Here is a 17,222-nt window from a genome sequence, read left to right on the forward strand (position 1 = left end):
CCAAGCCGGGGCTCGAACCGGCAACCTTCCGATTACAAGGCGACCTCCCAACTCTTGAGCCACGACTCTTGACCCCACTATAGAATGTGAATGAAGCGAACACACACTGACATGGTAATCTCCTTCAGAGCAACTAAAATGGCTACCCACAGAATCTCAGGTTTGCATGGTAATGAGCAATGTTTCCTCTGTGACAGATTACAGATCCAGACCACCGCAGTTTCACTGTATGTGTCACTGCAAATATGCAAATACTATGCAAATACTGCAAGTATGCAAATACTTATTGACAAGCATCCTGAAAGGATTTTGCTTATGATTATACAAAATATTATTAAGATCAAGGACCAAATAACACATTTTAAACTTTATTTAAAATTGTATTTAATCCAGACACATAATAACCAGACAACCTCTTCTGCTTTCTGCTGACAAATAAATAAATGTGCAAATACCCCAAACATAGACAAACTCTACCTCTCTATTATTTTTCTACCCCATAAAGTGTGCAAAAAGCATTTATCAAGTACTGTCCAATGGCAGAAATATCATTTTATGACTGGTGCTAATTTTGTTTAGCTGAACATACCGTGTAACACAGCTGACTGGTGCTGTTGTCCTCTGAGTTTGAAGCGGTGGCGTTGACGTTAGCCTCGGCTGCTTCAGCTACCAGGCTGACCTGAGTGTGGCTGTCATTGTCGTCGCAGGAAGCCCGTGTGCTCCTCTCTGAGATGGGAGTTAAGCCACCGCACAGTTCCAGCTGAGAATACAATATTCAAAAGTTGAAATTTAGGACTTTGAAAAAATAAAGGCCAAAGTAGCTGTGTTGCTTTAAAAGTAAATTTGCATCGAAGCAAACAGGCTAAAGGGGGTGACTATAAATTAGACACCCTGTACTCCTCTCCCCTTCTGTCCATCTGTAGAGTGGTCGAGCATTGTGTTTATCTCTCAGCAGCATTAAAAATTCAGAAGGCCTGTAACTAGATTCTCTCTTCCTTGTTACTAAGCCACAGTCCACAACAAAAAGGAGAAGACATAAAGTGCTTATTAAGAGAAAACACACATGCAAGTAATGATCTTGCATATCTCTGTAAATTATAATACATTTTATTATACATTGCCAAACTGATAAAGATTTAATGAAGTCATAACAGTAAAATAAAATATCTTTTGAACTGAAAGTATGTTTTGAATGTGCAATGTGTGATAATGAATACGACTCAGAATACAAGCACCTAACCATGCAGCAGCCTCGCAAACATTTGAGAACGTAAAGAGCTCAATGAATTTGAGTGTGGAACTGTAATGAGATGCCACCATTGCAACAAGTCAGTTTGTGAATTTTGTGCTATCCTAGCTATTCCACAATCAACTGGAAGTGGTATTACTGCAAAGTGGAACACTGTATACAGTTACAGAGTTGCTTTGCCAGGTACTGAGACTCATATTGTGTAAAAGTCACCAAGGTTCAGCTGATTTAGAAATGTCAGACTTCCAAACCACCTTGTTCATTAACATCAGCACAAAAACTACGTGCTGGAAGCTTCATGGCATGGGTTTCCATGGTCAAGTGGCTCCTGTAGGTGTGATGCTTCTGTGTTTAATCTATGTAAGTACATCACAACCACAAACCTCCTAAAATCCTCTCTAAAAATGTAAATACACCATGCGTGGATGCAGCATGCAACGATTATGATTGGTACCTTCACTTAACGTATAATGGAAAATCATACACAAACATACAGCCACCTGTGTAGGCTACACTAAAGACTCTGAATATAAATTAGCCATAATGTGTAGATGGCCCAATACTTTTGTGTATATGCCATGTAAGATGTACCATACCATTTATTATGGAAGGCAACATCTTACATGGCACACTGTCTGGTAAACTTCCATATACTTGGACCATTATGATAAATAATGTATAATAAAGTATTTGCAGGATTAGCTGTAGGTGACGATCTAATAAGCCGTTTATTCATACACAGTTTGCTTTTGACTTTATCACAGCATACAAGTTAGCTCCAATGCAATATTACTAAACATTTTTAGCAATCAAAATTTTAAAATCTTCCAATATTGCTTCCAATATTACTACTTTGAGAGGCCCAACAGTAAAACATTAGTTAGGCGTTTTACTTATTTTGCATATTTTTATTTTTATTATGTTTGGTATATCGTCCTGGGCACAAACAACGCAAATATGTGGCAATCCTGAGAACAGACTATTTCTTTCCATGCAGTGTCATGTTGAACTGGACATTATAACCCAGGATTAAACTCAAAAAGCTTTAGTTTTGGCAGGTAGTATTTAACCTTGCTCCTGCTTTTAGCTTTATGTTTAAATCATATATATCAGCTTGCTCAAAATGATCACACTTTTCTTTCACTAAGTTTGCAGTTTGTAGTCTTTTCAGTTGGTTTGCTTTTAAATATACTTAAGATTAAAAAGCCTATATTTCATTAATCATTTACTGTTTTATAGGGCAAAGGGGTGTACTTGAATTTTTATGTATACTGTACAGTAATAAAAATCATAAATCCTCATGATTTATCTGCACATACCGGCAGAGGTTTGGCAACACCAATGTGGACAGGGCCATAGCCTGTGGACTTTAGGACATGCACAGCATAATCCAGGCTGGAGCCTTCTAGGTCAGTTTCATTGACAAACATGAGCCGGTCCCCAGGAAGGAGGCGACCGTCCCGATCGGCTACACCTTCAGGCACCAAAGACCGGATTACCAGAACTGTTTTAGAAGCATCTTCTGGATCCTAGATTTAAACCGAAAGAAGAAAGATTTGCTCAAATATGCATAGAAAATTAAAGTTAAACTAGAAAAATGAGAAGATGAGGCGTAAATGCAGGTAAACAAAGTGACGAGGGCTTAATTAACACATGAAAAGCAAAAGCATTGGTTAGCTTCACAGAAGGGAAACCAGCTACAGTTGCTTTTTCTTTATAGCTTGAAAGCTTTTGAAAGGATTGATTTTTTGTTGTGTAAAAAGGTTTCATTATCTAACATTTAAATAGAAACCGTCAGGGCACTTCAACGTGTTGGTGATTTAGAGCACAAAAACACAAAATACAAAAATCTTCCCTACAGAATACAGAAGTCAACTCCTCCATTTTCTTAGTATTCACTGAGAAACTCGAACACTGATATTCTTAGACTGCAGCCTATTACAGCCAGTTCTATTTGTAGAAAGGCTCAGAGGCATGTCTCTGACCTGATAGTCCAGGATACTGAAGCCCAGGCCCGACTCTCCTTTCTCCAGCTCGACCACCTGAGCCTCTCTCTCCCACATGGCCAAAGGAGGTGACATGGGGGGCACGCCACGCTTGGTGATGTCCTCAGCTGTAGGACAGGGAATGACACAACCCTGGTCCAACTGGAACAAATGGAAAGAAGAGAGACAGCAGAAAATGTAGAATGATTTACAGCTGTAGAGCACATCAGTTTCTTTTTCCATGCTGATCTACTGTTATTCATGCTGTTTTCAAGTTAAAGGATTTCAATATTAAATCTACTCCTCTCAGTTTACCGCCTCTTCAGGCTGTCCCTACCTTATCATTGAACCCAGCCAGCAGCTCTTTCAGGCTGAGACAGACATCATCATCGTCTTCCTCATCACTGTTGGGAACTGAAGGGGGTATAATGCGAGCGCACACAAGGTATACGTGCACTGGCAGCTCCTTCAAAATACTGACCACCTCTTTGTGCGTCTCTCCGATGAGAGGAATTCCATTCACCTGCCAGCAAGATACATAAAAATTACAAATTATTTCAAAAATACATGTTCTCGAAGTCAGGGATTGGTTGAGTCGTGTTTGTAGCTTTTAAAAAAATGTGCTCTTTACTGTGCTGTGTACCCAAGGTTAAAGATGCTGTGTGTGAAAATGTTTTCCCATAAAGTGCTGGCTGCAAATCATCTGACGTTTGTGTATATCCCTAACTGCGTTTCTCTGTGCATGTGTGTGAGCATACTTGGCTGAAATTTCTGTTTTGTGAATCAAGGAGAAATTGCTGGCTGCAGTACATCGAGTCACAGCAGAAACAATTAAAGCTGGAAGCAATAACCCAACCGGGTGAAGCTCATTTAAAAACAGAGATGAACAATGGCTTTGGCATCACTTAAGCCATGGGAAGGAGATCAAAGGGTCGAGCTGCGTCACAGATGTCGGTTTGTCCCCACAAAGATATGAAAGACAATCTGGAGTGTGTCTATAAAGCAGCGTAAAGCAGCTATAATTCATCCAAGAGTTCATCCGACTCCTCATCATAATGAGTGATACATGTGAGGGGACCTGTCCCCTGAGAAGTGGATATGCCGTGTTTGGGTTTACATTTTCGTTTTAATTCCTAGATTCATTCCTTTTTTTTAACGCGTTTGCCTTTCCCCCCAATTTGTTCCAGATTGCAGGTTTCCCCAAGTCGAAGTCTGAGTTAATTAACCCTGAGATGGGAAACGCAAAAGTTTCAGGCAGCTGATCAATCAACTCTGACTATGTTGATCCAGATTTATGTGGGTGTGTGAGTAATGAAAGACAAAAACAAAAAACCCTCATCAGTGAAGGTCTTATGGCATGTTTTACCATGGCAACATGTAGTAAATTTAGACTGTGAAATTTATCTTAAGGAGAAAGGAGTTAATAAGTTATATTTATTAGATTCTAGCCAGTGTAGGCCCGTCGTTTAAACATTTCTTCACTTTTCTTAACGGATGGCATTGCTGAAATCCTTCTTGACTACTGTAGCTTACATTTAATACATGCTTTTTTTACTTGATGTATTTTGCAGTAACCTGATGAGGATAAAATGCAAGTGGCAGCAGCTGACAGTGAAAAACACTGTGGCACTGATACTAGTGTTGGTCTAGTGCCGGGCTGCACACGCTGCTGATTGGACAGGAGCCTGCCAGTCCAACCCAGCAATAAGGGGATTTACGTGGTTGCTGAAGTATTTGTTTTAGATTTGAAAAGCAGTATAATGTGAGCAGGTGGCCTTCAATGCCTTTTGATTTGGTTTATGTATGCTACAAGCAGAAACTCGAATGATACAGTTTAAGGTTGGATGTAGATACTAGTTACAGTTAATGTTCAAGGTGCTTGTTACTGCCTGAGGCTGAGACATGTTTCTCACACACACATACATACACACACGCACACACACACACACCTACACACACACTTTAGTTGTCCTTTTGTTTAGAGACATTAGCGAAAAAGATGTGGTTTTGGGCAGAGAGTTGATTGTGTTTACTTTCTATTTTCTTTTGCTGATCTGGAAACACCTACAGGCCATGTTGTCCCTGTAGTTTGTTTCCAAGTCATTTTTTGATTCTTATATCTTGTGGTTGAGCAATAAATATCCTTAGTGAAACTGACAACATCTGGTTCTGTGTCGCTTCTCTCCAATCTAGCTGAGCCATAGCGACCATATAAGAAGGTGGTGGTATTCCTAATTCAGAAAACACTTTTAAAAGTAATGCAATTCACTACACCCGTACTACACACCGTGACCTTATAAAACAGCTGGTGAGTGTATGTTATCATTACCACTTTATTAATCTTTAAAAGGGAAGTCAAACTCTAAAGATTAAGAATTTCTTTTGTTAGTGCTTGGGCCCAAACGAGCAACACTAACCTAGCATGTGTTTGCATGGCAGGAGAAAATCTGTGCAAACAAGTGGAAAACATTCAAACTCCACAGAAAATGACATATACCTCTCACTCCAGATATAAAGTCCAATAGTGCATGTGCACAACTAAAGCTAAAAACACTACGTTTACTGTGCTCTCTGTTCTGACTGGTGATTGGCTGGTCAGCCTCATGTATGTTTAATCACAAGCCCATCCATTTTATGTGCACTATGTCAACAGTAGCACATGTAAATGAGCGTGCACACTCACAGATGCACTCCAACATGTCATTAATGTAGCAGCTCTTCACAAAACAATTTGCCAACTTTGTGTCTTTGCAAAGTGGCAAACGAACTAATCAGACACTTGAATCACCTTCACCCAGCCGAACGTGGACATTTTAAAGAAATAACTGGCTAAAGCTATGCAGAGCTTAGAGACAATCACAAGCCAGAAGAAAAGCCAGAAAAAACATGGACGTAGCTTACAGGTTTGAAAAATTAAACCATTGGAGAAGAGCCTAAAGCCTGCATTCTATATGAGGGTCACTAAGTGGTGATAGATGTGGTTTCAAAATACTTCCTGACCAACAGAAGTCAGTGGGAAAATGGTTGTCAAGATCAATCATTTGGTCATACTATATTTAAAAATGGAAGATTATCTGTGGTATGAAACCATATGATATGAAAACATATCAATGATGGAACCTTATATAATAAGTAATCCAGAAATAACTCACAGTCGTGACAAATCAATCAGTTCCACACAGATCGTACTATAACCTGGTTTGCATAATCTCATATTGTTATCAAATGAGAAAATGATGAGTTCCACATACGGAGGCTGAAAGGGCCTGAAGTATCAGAGTTACCTCTAATATCTGGTCTCCTATGAAGATCTTGCCACTTTGGCCGACGGGCCCCTCGGGTAAGATGGAACACAGATAGTGATGCCCTGCCCGAGCCTCCAGACTGATGCCCAGACCGCTTGTCTCACTGAATCGCTCCAGCTGGCAAACCTGGTGGAGATTGTGGAAAATAAATGGCAAGTAAACAAAAAACAAAGAAAGCTACGTTTAAAGCTAAGTCTGACGGAGAAGACGTTTGAGCATTGTTACGTCAAAAAACTGTGATTTTTCAATGGTTGTTTTTCTGTGTACTGATACACAAATATTCACAAATGTAAAAACACATGTTTATATATTAAATTTAGTCAGGTGACAGTTAGTCAGCATTACAGTGACACTTACAACCACTTCATATCGCGGTCCCACTGCTTGCTGCCACCTCTTTCTCAGGTTTTCCTCCTCAGCTGGAGTCAGTTTCACATCTGTAAAATGTGCACATACAGAAAATCTGCCTCACCCCACATATGTAGAGATATATGAACCCAGGCACATACACACCAATTCAAATCACCTCAAGCCCCCAGATGACCCAATCAATAAATAATGGGATCCTATATGAAAGAATCCACTTGGCTGTATTATAGAGAGATGACAGCATCCTTCTACTTGTGGCAAGGCAGGATGTCAACATACACCCACAGCTCAGGCACATAGGATGTGCATATTCACATCCACCATCTTGTGATTTCTTGGCAAACCAATGTTTTCTCATTCATCTAATAAAGCCTCACAGCAATCAGGGCTTATTTAACTGTGCTCTCTAATCAAGCCCAAAAATTCTTGTCTAAATAAAGCCATATATGCAGGCGGGGTGAGAGACAAATCATCTGGAATTAGCTGAATGAGTTGGATAAACACATGATTGCACAATACTATAAATAGACTCCCATCAAAGAGCACGCTTCACTGGCACATTGCTGTTCCCTGAGTCCAATCAGCATATCACACCAAGTCCCATGATCTAGTTCCAGACTGCAGTGCAGTATGGGAAGCGGAGCTTACCGTTTTTGGAATCGTGTCTGGGTCGTCTGCTGGCGTATGCTGCTCTCCTGGAGATTTCACGCAGAGAGCAAATGCCTGGGAGACGTTTGAGCACACGTGCAGGGATCCAAACAGACATAAACAGACAAAAGAAAAGGTCGGTTTTTCCCCAGCAATCAAGCAAGCAAGCTCAACATCAGTACAGATATTCAATATCATACTCCGATCCAATATTACAAAGTTAATTAGGACACAGTTTAACTCAACTATGAAGGTAGCACCAGTGAATCAATGATCCTTTGAATTATAGATTAATAATCAACACGTTCTTGAGTTTCTCGGGTACAACAAAAATGATTTCACCGTGACACCGCTGAACCAATGTGTTTCCCCTTCACAAATCACCTGTCTCTTGAATCTTGTTGAGGCCCCATTTGTAGGGATTCCCTTCATGGAAGCTGTGGGAGTGTCGGAGGCGCTGCAGAGGAGGAACTGGAGGCAGGATATTACTAAGACGGACGGCTTTTCTCAGCAACCTAAGTCTGACCAATGGACCTGTCCTCCTCAGCACTTCCATGGCACGCTGTTCACTGCAGCCCTGCAGGCTCACCCCATCGACCTGAGTCAGGTGACAAAAGATGTGGATGGAGTAGTATAGATGTACACAACTACAAGTAGATTTAATGGCAGTGTAGGTTAAAAGAGAGAGAAAGAGAAACTCACAGACAAGATGATGTCTCCAATGTGTATGCGTCCATCTTGATCAGCAGTGCTGCCTTTTACTATGCTCTTCACCATCACGCCAGCACTGTATACTGAGGAAAGAACAATATATGAAATATATCAAATCTGAAATGAAACTGAGAACTGATTGCATAAATGTGGCACTGTATTTTATTTTTTATTGGATAAAGATGAAACTTACCTGAGTTTAGGTCACCTACATAGCTAGAGATGCTGAATCCCAGGCCCCGATTGTTCTTAGTGAACTGCACACTGAACTCATAGTCATCATTCAAGTCACTGACCTGGAAAGAAGTCCAGAAGAAAAAAAAACATAATTACCACCTTGCAGTTGTATGCCTTCACCAACCAGTCAAGATGACATTTGCAGCCACGTCTGTCCAGACTTATACAGCCTAATATATAGCGTGATATTTAAAGGAGTTTAATAGGTGGGCACCAAAGATTAGTGTCACGATACGGTCACAACCTCATCTTCTGTTCCTAAGTTACAGCACAGCAGAAAGGAAAAGTGTTTTCAAAGAACATTTTTATATCAAAGTGACATTCACTTGTGGTCCTTTGGTAATAAATTCTAATCTCATCATCATTTTACCCCATTGCACATGTGAGTGATATTTTGTCATAATTAGCATATGAATTTTTGAGCTATACCTATTTTAAATCGGTTCATAATTGAATAATAAAAATTTGTGCATGACGTAAGGAAATTACAGATTTTACGAACACATTACAATCATCAATTTGGGATGGACATGAGAAGACACGGAGAAACTGCCCTTTGACCATTGCATCTAATATATACCTATTCAGGTCTTCCTTGTACTAAAGGAAGATGGGACAGAATATCCAAAAAACACCAGCTTTGCTGGCACAGATGCATAAAGATATTTGATTCCCCATTTAAATCACTGAGTAATCAATTAGATTTGAATTACACTGTAATATTTTTTGATACCCCTCCCCTCCCACCCCTTCTCTTCCACAGGCACACATACACACACATATACACCCACCACGCCATCCAGGTTTTGCTGGTTGAAGACAGGGGAGGAACAGTGGTTGTCCTTAGGACCATCCCGGGCAATGAGCAATTTCACCCTGGTACCAGCATTTCGCAGCACCTATCCAGGCGAGCATAAATGAATAAGATGAACAGTTAAAAGCCACCCTATTCTCAAACAGGGAAAACAGTGAAACCGCAAAAACAGATTAAGCAATGATTTAATCACCAATTTCACAAAGCGTTATTATAATTTGAAATCACGCCTCACCTGCGCCACCTGCTCGCTGTTCATGCCCGCCAAATCCGTATCGCCAATGCGCAGGATCTGATCTCCGCTGTGCAGGCGCTTATCCTGATGAGCAAAAGAAACTTGTTTTGATAACAATGCTTGGCTAAAAAACATCATTCCAACACTGCACTGATTGAACCATTTTATTTGTGTACAAATTAGATAAACGAGAGGACTAATAATTCATTAATTGATCATAAGAGGATTCATTGTATTATCGAACAAGCTAGCATTCCCCTCTGCTTCTCGTCTTTCTAATCTTTTTATATTATATTTATGGTTCTTTCTGTGCTTCTTTCCAGTTCAGTGACTTGAATTATGAGTAGGCTAACCAAAGCTTGACTCTCCATTTGATTAGTCTTTTCATCTAAGTAATGGTGAAAATAAAAACAAGACAGGAAAGAAAAAGGATTTTTTGTGTGTAAACGGATATGTAAACTTTAGCTATGTGATTCAGTCGCAGGCACACTTACCCTTCCAGCAGCTCCTCCAGGGAGAATGGTCTTGACCATGACCCCTGTGCTCCGTCCTCCTATGATGCCAAAACCAAGTCCTTTCCCATCATTGGTCAGCTCTATCATCTCCACATGACGCCTCTAACAGGGCAAAGGTTACAGTAAGTGGGAGGGAGACAGAAAAGGGGGAGTGAATAAATAATTTGTCATTAAATGCTTGAAAAAGGAGAAGAGTATTAGGTGTTATTTTTTAGTTATTTTTTACATACATAAGAGATACATAAATATTATATACAAGGCTTTCTGTACCTCGTGTGCAAAAGCAGAAAGGTTTCTCCCCATGGACATGGTACGGGAGATCCGAGGTGGAGTGCAGTACTAAAAGAAATGCCGTGTGTTAAATAAAAGCAAACTGGAATTATATTAAGTGAACTGATAAGTCTTCTTATGATCAGATAAGACTCTCATTTGATGATAGCCAACTGGGCCTGACTTACAAAATGCAAAGAGATATTCTGTAATGTGAAATGTGACATTTCAAATAGTAATGTGCTCCTTTTTACAACCGAATAAAAGAAATCATTTGATTGATTCGTAGTCTGTGCATGTTGAAAATAAAAGACTCCCTAATACTAAACTACTCCTGAATGACCTCTCTTTTATCGTGGCTATTTTTATATACCTGAGATTCAGTTGGAACATAGTTATCTGGGTAGATGTCTGAGAAGGACAGCTCCTGTGAGCCATGAGAGGAGATGCTGCCGTCCCTGGCAGAGCTGGGCCTTCTGTTCTCCACGGCCCATGTGTACGAGTCGCTGTGGCTCAGCGTCTTTGTGCCCAGTGCTTCACCCTGGCATGGGCCACAGTTCATGGACACGGACTTGGAAATGCCCTTCCCCTGTTTAGATTTACACAACAGGAAGGAAGAGTTTAAATTGAATGCATGAAGCAACAGAAGAGATGGATTGGGTGGAGTGCATGGAGAGAGGATATATAAGAGAAGGATACAAGGGAAAGAAGGAAAAAAAGATGGGTGACAGGAAGATGGGTGACGGGGTTGACACAAATTGAAGAATGGAGACGTGCAGTCAGAGAGGAACAGGATGATGGTAAGAGAGCGATGGAGGCAAATCAAAAAGCATAGAGCAATTGAGAAAGGAGGCCAATGTGAGACAATGGAGAAAGATGTGAGAAGGAGAAGAGGGGAGAGAGAAGAATGGGTTGGGTGGGGGTGGGGTTAATGTGTGTTAACTGAAAGGGAAAAAATACAGAAAGATGTAAAATGGAGCAGAGAGGGAAAAGATTGCAGAGTGGAAACTTAAGGATCTGAGATAAAGGCTTCTTTTCAATACCACATAACCACAAAAGTGTTCTCTTTTGTCTGCAACGTTTTCTGTTTCAGAGTTTAAAAGCAAGTTTCAGTGGGTGCCTATTTGTGATTTGTATTCTATCCTAACAATTTTGACACCTGTTGAAATGGCAGAAAGAGCGTTAAAGAGAGAACGCTATAAAAAAACCATACCAACAGGAAACTTTACCCTCACATTCCAAATGCTATGCATAAAAAAAGAAATGTGCAAAGAATCTCAACTAATAAAAACCATGTCAGCGTCTGTCCTGTTAAAAATATCTAGAGATCTTTGACACACTCCAGTGCCGCGCTTCCCAGAATGCAAAGATGCCAGAACGCTACAAGCCCAAACCACATGGTAATCTAATATTCCCTGTGTGTTTAAACTTTGCCTATTCGAGGATGTCACAACTGGTAGACACCAAATGAGTACGCAGATACATGCGCCGTGGAAGTGCAGGATTGTACGCATAAAAACTCTTGGATGAGTGGCATCCAGAGCTGTATACCTCACAACTCAAACACACACACACACAAACAGACACACACATCAGCTCAAAACTTATGACAATGTTACAGACGACTTCTGTAAACTCTTCAACCTGATATATCCACTTCTTCCCTCCTCCTCCCCTCTCTCCCTCTTTCTCAGGGCTTTAGTGGTAAGCTTAGGTAAGCTGATTACTCATCCAGTCTGGTTCCTGCATTCAGTATTTTGGGAATGATTCCGGGCTCCTTCCTCACCATTCAAATGTACCAAACGCCCACACATTCTGGCTTTTCGCTATACCTTCGCCGCAGGCTTCTGTTGAGCTTGCTGTAAGCTCAGTATATGAAGGAACAGTGGGCTCTGCAGGACAGTCTTCAGCAGGGATAGCTTCTCCTGAGTGGGGGCCTCTCCTCTTTCCTTCAATTTGGCTTGCAGTCTCTCCACCGCCGCCAAGGCACACTGGGTATCTGCGAAGAAATTGTAGATTATTTGTGTCATTCAGAAACAGGATTTATCCCATTTGGCTTTGCATTAGTTTTCGCATGCTGTGGCAGCTGCTGAGACCGTGACACAAAGCCAGGTATTTGATATTAAGCTATTAAATGTCAACACTTACTAGTACCGGTGGGAAAGCAAAAGAGTAAACAATAAAAACAACTGTGCTTTCGAGGTTCGAGTGCTTGTCTGAAAAGAAAAATCTATGAACCAAGGCTGCCTGTGTGAGTTATTTTGATTTAAAATCTGTGGCTTGATATGGAGGCAGAAACTGAATTAAAGTGGTTACACACGCACACACAAACAACAAAAACCTATACTTCATCATACTAAAGGAGGCGTTCGACTTCACCGCAGAGCGAACGATGAAGCGTTTCATCAGGTCATACTGCCCTTGTTTATTTAGCTGAGTAGCAGCTGATGACCACAAGCCACAACTGCAGTAATTGTACTTGGCAGAAGGTTAAAACCCCGTAACTCTTCACCGCAAAGTTTTGACTACTGACCAGATTGTGAGTTCTTTCGCCACCTGCACGTGTAACTGTTCCCTTACTGTCTGGCTGAGGCAGACATGCCTGACACCTTAATTGTAAGAGCTTAATGACGGCAGTGGTGTGCAGTCTGACAGCGGTAACTGAGAGTGCTCTACATTTTCAGCTGTTTGAATTCACTTACCTATGATTTCCATCGTTGCCTCACAGATCGGTATGAGTGAAGATTTCCTCCCGCTTCTTCCCTCAGTTAAATATCATACTTGTCTGTTTGACAACTGCAAGATGAATAAAAACAAAGGTGATTGTGCAGATTTTTTTAATGTGTTCCTTTTCACATTTTTAATGAAACTGAAAGGGATGAAAACATAAGATGATTTCAATAAAGTTTAGAGAATTATGAATCCTGTAACAATGTAATATTACTTCATTGTGTCTTTTTACACCTGTTTAGCAGCATGTATCGTTTTTACCCTACGTCTTGTAGGCCCGTGCCATGCTTGCTTGCAAGCGCCTTGCTTGTCACCTAATGCTCTTTAGCGGGATTTAAATCTTTTCCAAAAGGCTTTATCAACCAATGATGCTAATTAACAGCGACACATAGCCTCCATCATTCTGACTTGAGGAGGGGAGGAGGGGGGCAGTCTGTATGGCTTCGAAGCATGATGCCAGTGGCATGATTTGATTTGCAAAACGATCGACTAGAAATGACAACGACTCATCTTAAATCTAATTAGAAGCCATTGATAGGCAAGAGAGGTATGCGCAGTAATACATACCCTTCACGGCAGGGTAATTAAATCTTTAGCTTGTCCCTGCTGATATTAAAGCAATGCTGACAGCTTCCAAATATTACTAAAATATATTAGAGATTAATGGTTTACAGTAGAATTACACGTCCCCATTAGCAGTTCACCTGATGTTTAATCGAGCACACTGGTAATTTCTATTTATTTATTTTTTTTTAAATTTCTTATCCATAGCACTGAAACGCCATGTGCAGAAAGGTTCATCTCACCTCCATTGCAGCGCCTGTGGACGATCAACAGGTCCCCACTGAGCTCCAAGCACAGCACACACACCACTTTCGAGAGTACACGGGACAGATTTGCCTTTGTCGAGTAGAAAAAAATTAGTCTGTCCTAATGGAATAAGTCATAACAGCTTATTGAGAGACGGGGAAATGTCAAGAAGCGAGCTCTGGGCTTTATTTTCCTGCATTGTGTCCGCAGCTTGTGAGCGCTCCGTGCAGTGCGCATGTCACACCCTCTGATCTTCAGGCGCAGAGGGCTCATCCCTACTGATAAAGAGCTAGCCATCAGTAATCCCGTAGCCACAGGTGGGAAATAATTAAGTTAGCCACTCAGTATAAATGTGAGTATTTATGGTTTCTGCTACTTTCTACGCTATTAGCTTTATTAGACTTTCTTTGACAGATTTAACCTATAGTTACCTCTAAGATGAAGATTTTACACAAGCTAACACGTTTTAATTTTTTGTTTAATTATAAAGTCATGATTGACATTATATGACATAACAGGATTTTCAAATACAACACTGTGGTTTCCAACTTTTTTGGCATCGCAGAAACAAAGCGGTGTGTGGCCTCAGTTACATTTTTGGATGTATGTGAGGCTGTTTTTAAAAAGCCTTTACATTATTTCAATTTTTAACAGATCCAATTGGAGATCTCGCCAAAAATGACCGGAAACGGCGTTTTCCTCCTTTTGACTTCCTGTCATCATATCAAGACCCTCAGTATCTGTTTGCTGTCCCTGTAGGCTACGTGAAACTGTTTATGGGGAACTTGAAATCTTTATCACACGCTTATTAATAACATCATGATGTTACATACAGTACATTTGTTAGAAGAATCAAACCACAGGCTTTCCACCAAACCTAGTATCTACTTTAATACTTTAACCACGCTTTCATCTCGTAGCTGTTCTGTCGCGCTTTTCATTCATATAGAAAAGTTACGATAATGCGTTATTTTAATTCAGAGCGTTCTCACTCCCGAGGCGTAACATGTCGACGTTTTGTCACGTCCCGCGGCGTTCCTGAGGAACGCGAAAGGAGACCTTCGGCGTTCTTATGGTACGCGGCGGGCTATGGCTGGAATCCAGTGCAATGACGCTCCCGCGGTAATAGACGTTCCAGCCCTGTATTCCAGCCCTAAACCTAACCTTATCCCTAGCCCTGACCATAACCTTATTCCTGACCTTAACCAGGACTTTAATGATGTTAAATAGCGTGTTTCTAAGCGATTTGAAGAAAAAGAGCGAACATGTGTAGGTTCAGTCCAGACGGTTCTCATATTCCCTCTTTTTCCGAGGTCGTCATTTAGGAACGTGGTGGGTAGCCGAAAACGTAATATGGTGACGATTTGTCACCTAGCGTAAAATGTTACGCTTTGGGAGTGAGAACGGGTTGTTTAATTTAATGTTACCTTAATTTATTAATGGATTTACATTATTATGCTACTACTTTTCCTTTTGCAAAGAATCTTCTGTTGTTGCTTTCAGCACATGCTTTTTAGAGTAAACCCTTTTGAGAAAATGATGGTTGACGTTGTTGTAAACCAGTTTACGTTTATGTGGGCCTATACGCCTTGTGGTGAAGTAGGCCGTGGACATTAACCATATTTGATTCAATTAAGAAATGTTTTTAAAAATTAAATAAATTTACAAATTTATTTGGAGTTTAATACGTTTTAATAAGTTTTTGCTGTGCCAAAAAATGTCAGGTTTTCCGCTACAGGGAAAACCCGTTCGGATTGATCTGTAAAACAGCCCCTCAACTCATAGTCTGACTTTCTGTAGGCATATGGATAACTTCTGCAGGTCACCGTAGCAAAATCATTTAATGGGTTCCATGGTGCGATTAACCGAAACCAGCCCTGTGGTTTCCCCCCTTGTCCCTCTTGATTAGCTAACAATGTGGAATTTGTGGGAACGCTTACGTGTTCTCACACGGCAGGTGGAGCTCTAGGTCCAGAGATTTAGGAGCCAGATCCAGTTCCTTGTTTTCCACTGCACACCCTAGTTCTCGTCTCCCCATTTCTCTCCCTGCATCCCCAAGGCAAGAATCATCACCCTCTCCCCAGCCCTCCATCCACCCTGCTCCCCGCCCGCCTGCAACGCAACGCTCCTCGCGCCGGGCTGCGCTCTGATCAGCCGAGCATTCACCGCGCCTCCAAATTGGTTTGTCATTTCTGACCCCTCTCTCTCTCTGCGCCGACCACGGTCCTCTGCTCCACTGCGCTCTGCGCCCGTGGACTTCAGCAGAAGTCACTAAGAACATAAAGGCAGCCGAGAAAGATAAAAAGAGAGAGGGAGGGAGGGAGGAAGGGATACAGACAGACGGATAGAGAGAGGGAGAGACAGAGATACGCCTCTGTCCTCCTCCGGCGCTCCGCTGGACTCAGTGCGTTTGGACGGACTGACGGACGTGATACCTCCTACTGTGCGAGCTCTGATCGGGATACTAAGCACGCAGCTATTGGTTTGTTACACCCTCGGCTTCTTTATTTCGATACCCTCTTTCAGGAACACTTGCCAATGTCGTTCTGCAGCCGCGAGAATTAACTAGAGCCGGAGTCGAGGCACAAACCAACCACTGAAATTTATCGACTAGGAAGATACGTTTGTACACAAGAATTGCGTTCTGGTGACTGTATAGAGCAAAGAAGGAGAAGAAGGAGAAAGGTTATTCCCGACTCTTCTCTGCGCTGGATGTGTAAGCTATACATGCGCCTATACTGCTGCGACTGGCGATAAGGTAAGAGCCCGCTCTGTGTACCGACACAAATGATGGGAATTTTTTCCAGACATTACTGGTAAACGTCTTGGCTTTATGTCAAACCGTGTCACTGAATTGCTCCGAAAGCGCTGACTTTGGATGTTACTGGTGCCCATGGGAATGTGGCCTGCCATTATTGTACTTACGGGGAGCGGAAACTGGCCTTAATGGACGATTGGGTAAAATGTAATATAGTGCCAGCATTTGTACAGATGATGGTCCAGAGGCTTGTGGCTGCATGGGCGTCGCTAGGATGTGAGACGTCGCTAAGGCGAAGTAATAAGCAGTGATACCCATAACCGCTCCGGAATATAATCAATGCAATCACATTATCCCATGACATCTTCTCGGCCAGGGTGTACACATAATTATTATTCTGTAGCCGCAAGTACCTGCCTCACTGCAGGGCGTAATGACAAATCACATGCTCTGGCATGATAGATGACAGACAGACCAAGTGTTCACCTCATCAGTATTTCCTCTCCTGTTTTATGTGGTTGTCATTTGAGTACAGCTAGAGCTTATTTGGGGGCTGTGCTGGTTTGATCAACCGCAGTCTGAAATC

General features: G+C 41.5%; 2 protein-coding genes across 2 annotated transcripts in view; one reads left to right on the plus strand and one right to left on the minus strand.

Annotated features, from left to right (window-relative positions):
- The window catches only part of LOC308395114 (multiple PDZ domain protein-like), a 47,154-nt gene extending 32,486 nt beyond the window's left edge, over positions 1-14,668 (minus strand). The window contains exons 1-18 of the mRNA XM_080879791.1: positions 13,875-14,668; positions 13,041-13,134; positions 12,171-12,337; positions 10,712-10,927; positions 10,339-10,407; positions 10,048-10,170; positions 9,554-9,637; positions 9,296-9,403; positions 8,461-8,563; positions 8,259-8,350; positions 7,941-8,154; positions 7,557-7,631; positions 6,897-6,976; positions 6,519-6,665; positions 3,572-3,757; positions 3,235-3,396; positions 2,569-2,778; positions 590-760 (exon numbers count right to left, since the gene is read on the minus strand). Of these exons, the coding sequence (XP_080735917.1) occupies positions 590-760; positions 2,569-2,778; positions 3,235-3,396; positions 3,572-3,757; positions 6,519-6,665; positions 6,897-6,976; positions 7,557-7,631; positions 7,941-8,154; positions 8,259-8,350; positions 8,461-8,563; positions 9,296-9,403; positions 9,554-9,637; positions 10,048-10,170; positions 10,339-10,407; positions 10,712-10,927; positions 12,171-12,337; positions 13,041-13,053 (2,220 nt within the window). The 5' untranslated portion in view covers positions 13,054-13,134; positions 13,875-14,668. The remainder of the gene's footprint in view (positions 1-589; positions 761-2,568; positions 2,779-3,234; positions 3,397-3,571; positions 3,758-6,518; positions 6,666-6,896; positions 6,977-7,556; positions 7,632-7,940; positions 8,155-8,258; positions 8,351-8,460; positions 8,564-9,295; positions 9,404-9,553; positions 9,638-10,047; positions 10,171-10,338; positions 10,408-10,711; positions 10,928-12,170; positions 12,338-13,040; positions 13,135-13,874) is intronic.
- A 1,276-nt stretch (positions 14,669-15,944) lies between these two features.
- adgrl3.1 (adhesion G protein-coupled receptor L3.1) overlaps positions 15,945-17,222 on the plus strand; it is a 125,230-nt gene continuing 123,952 nt past the window's right edge. Inside the window, exon 1 of the mRNA XM_080879702.1 lies at positions 15,945-16,636. The gene's annotated coding sequence lies outside the window, so the exon portion shown is untranslated. The remainder of the gene's footprint in view (positions 16,637-17,222) is intronic.

The sequence above is a fragment of the Rhamphochromis sp. 'chilingali' genome (genome assembly GCF_963969265.1).
Source record: "Rhamphochromis sp. 'chilingali' genome assembly, chromosome: 4".
Classification (NCBI taxonomy): domain Eukaryota; kingdom Metazoa; phylum Chordata; class Actinopteri; order Cichliformes; family Cichlidae; genus Rhamphochromis; species Rhamphochromis sp. 'chilingali'.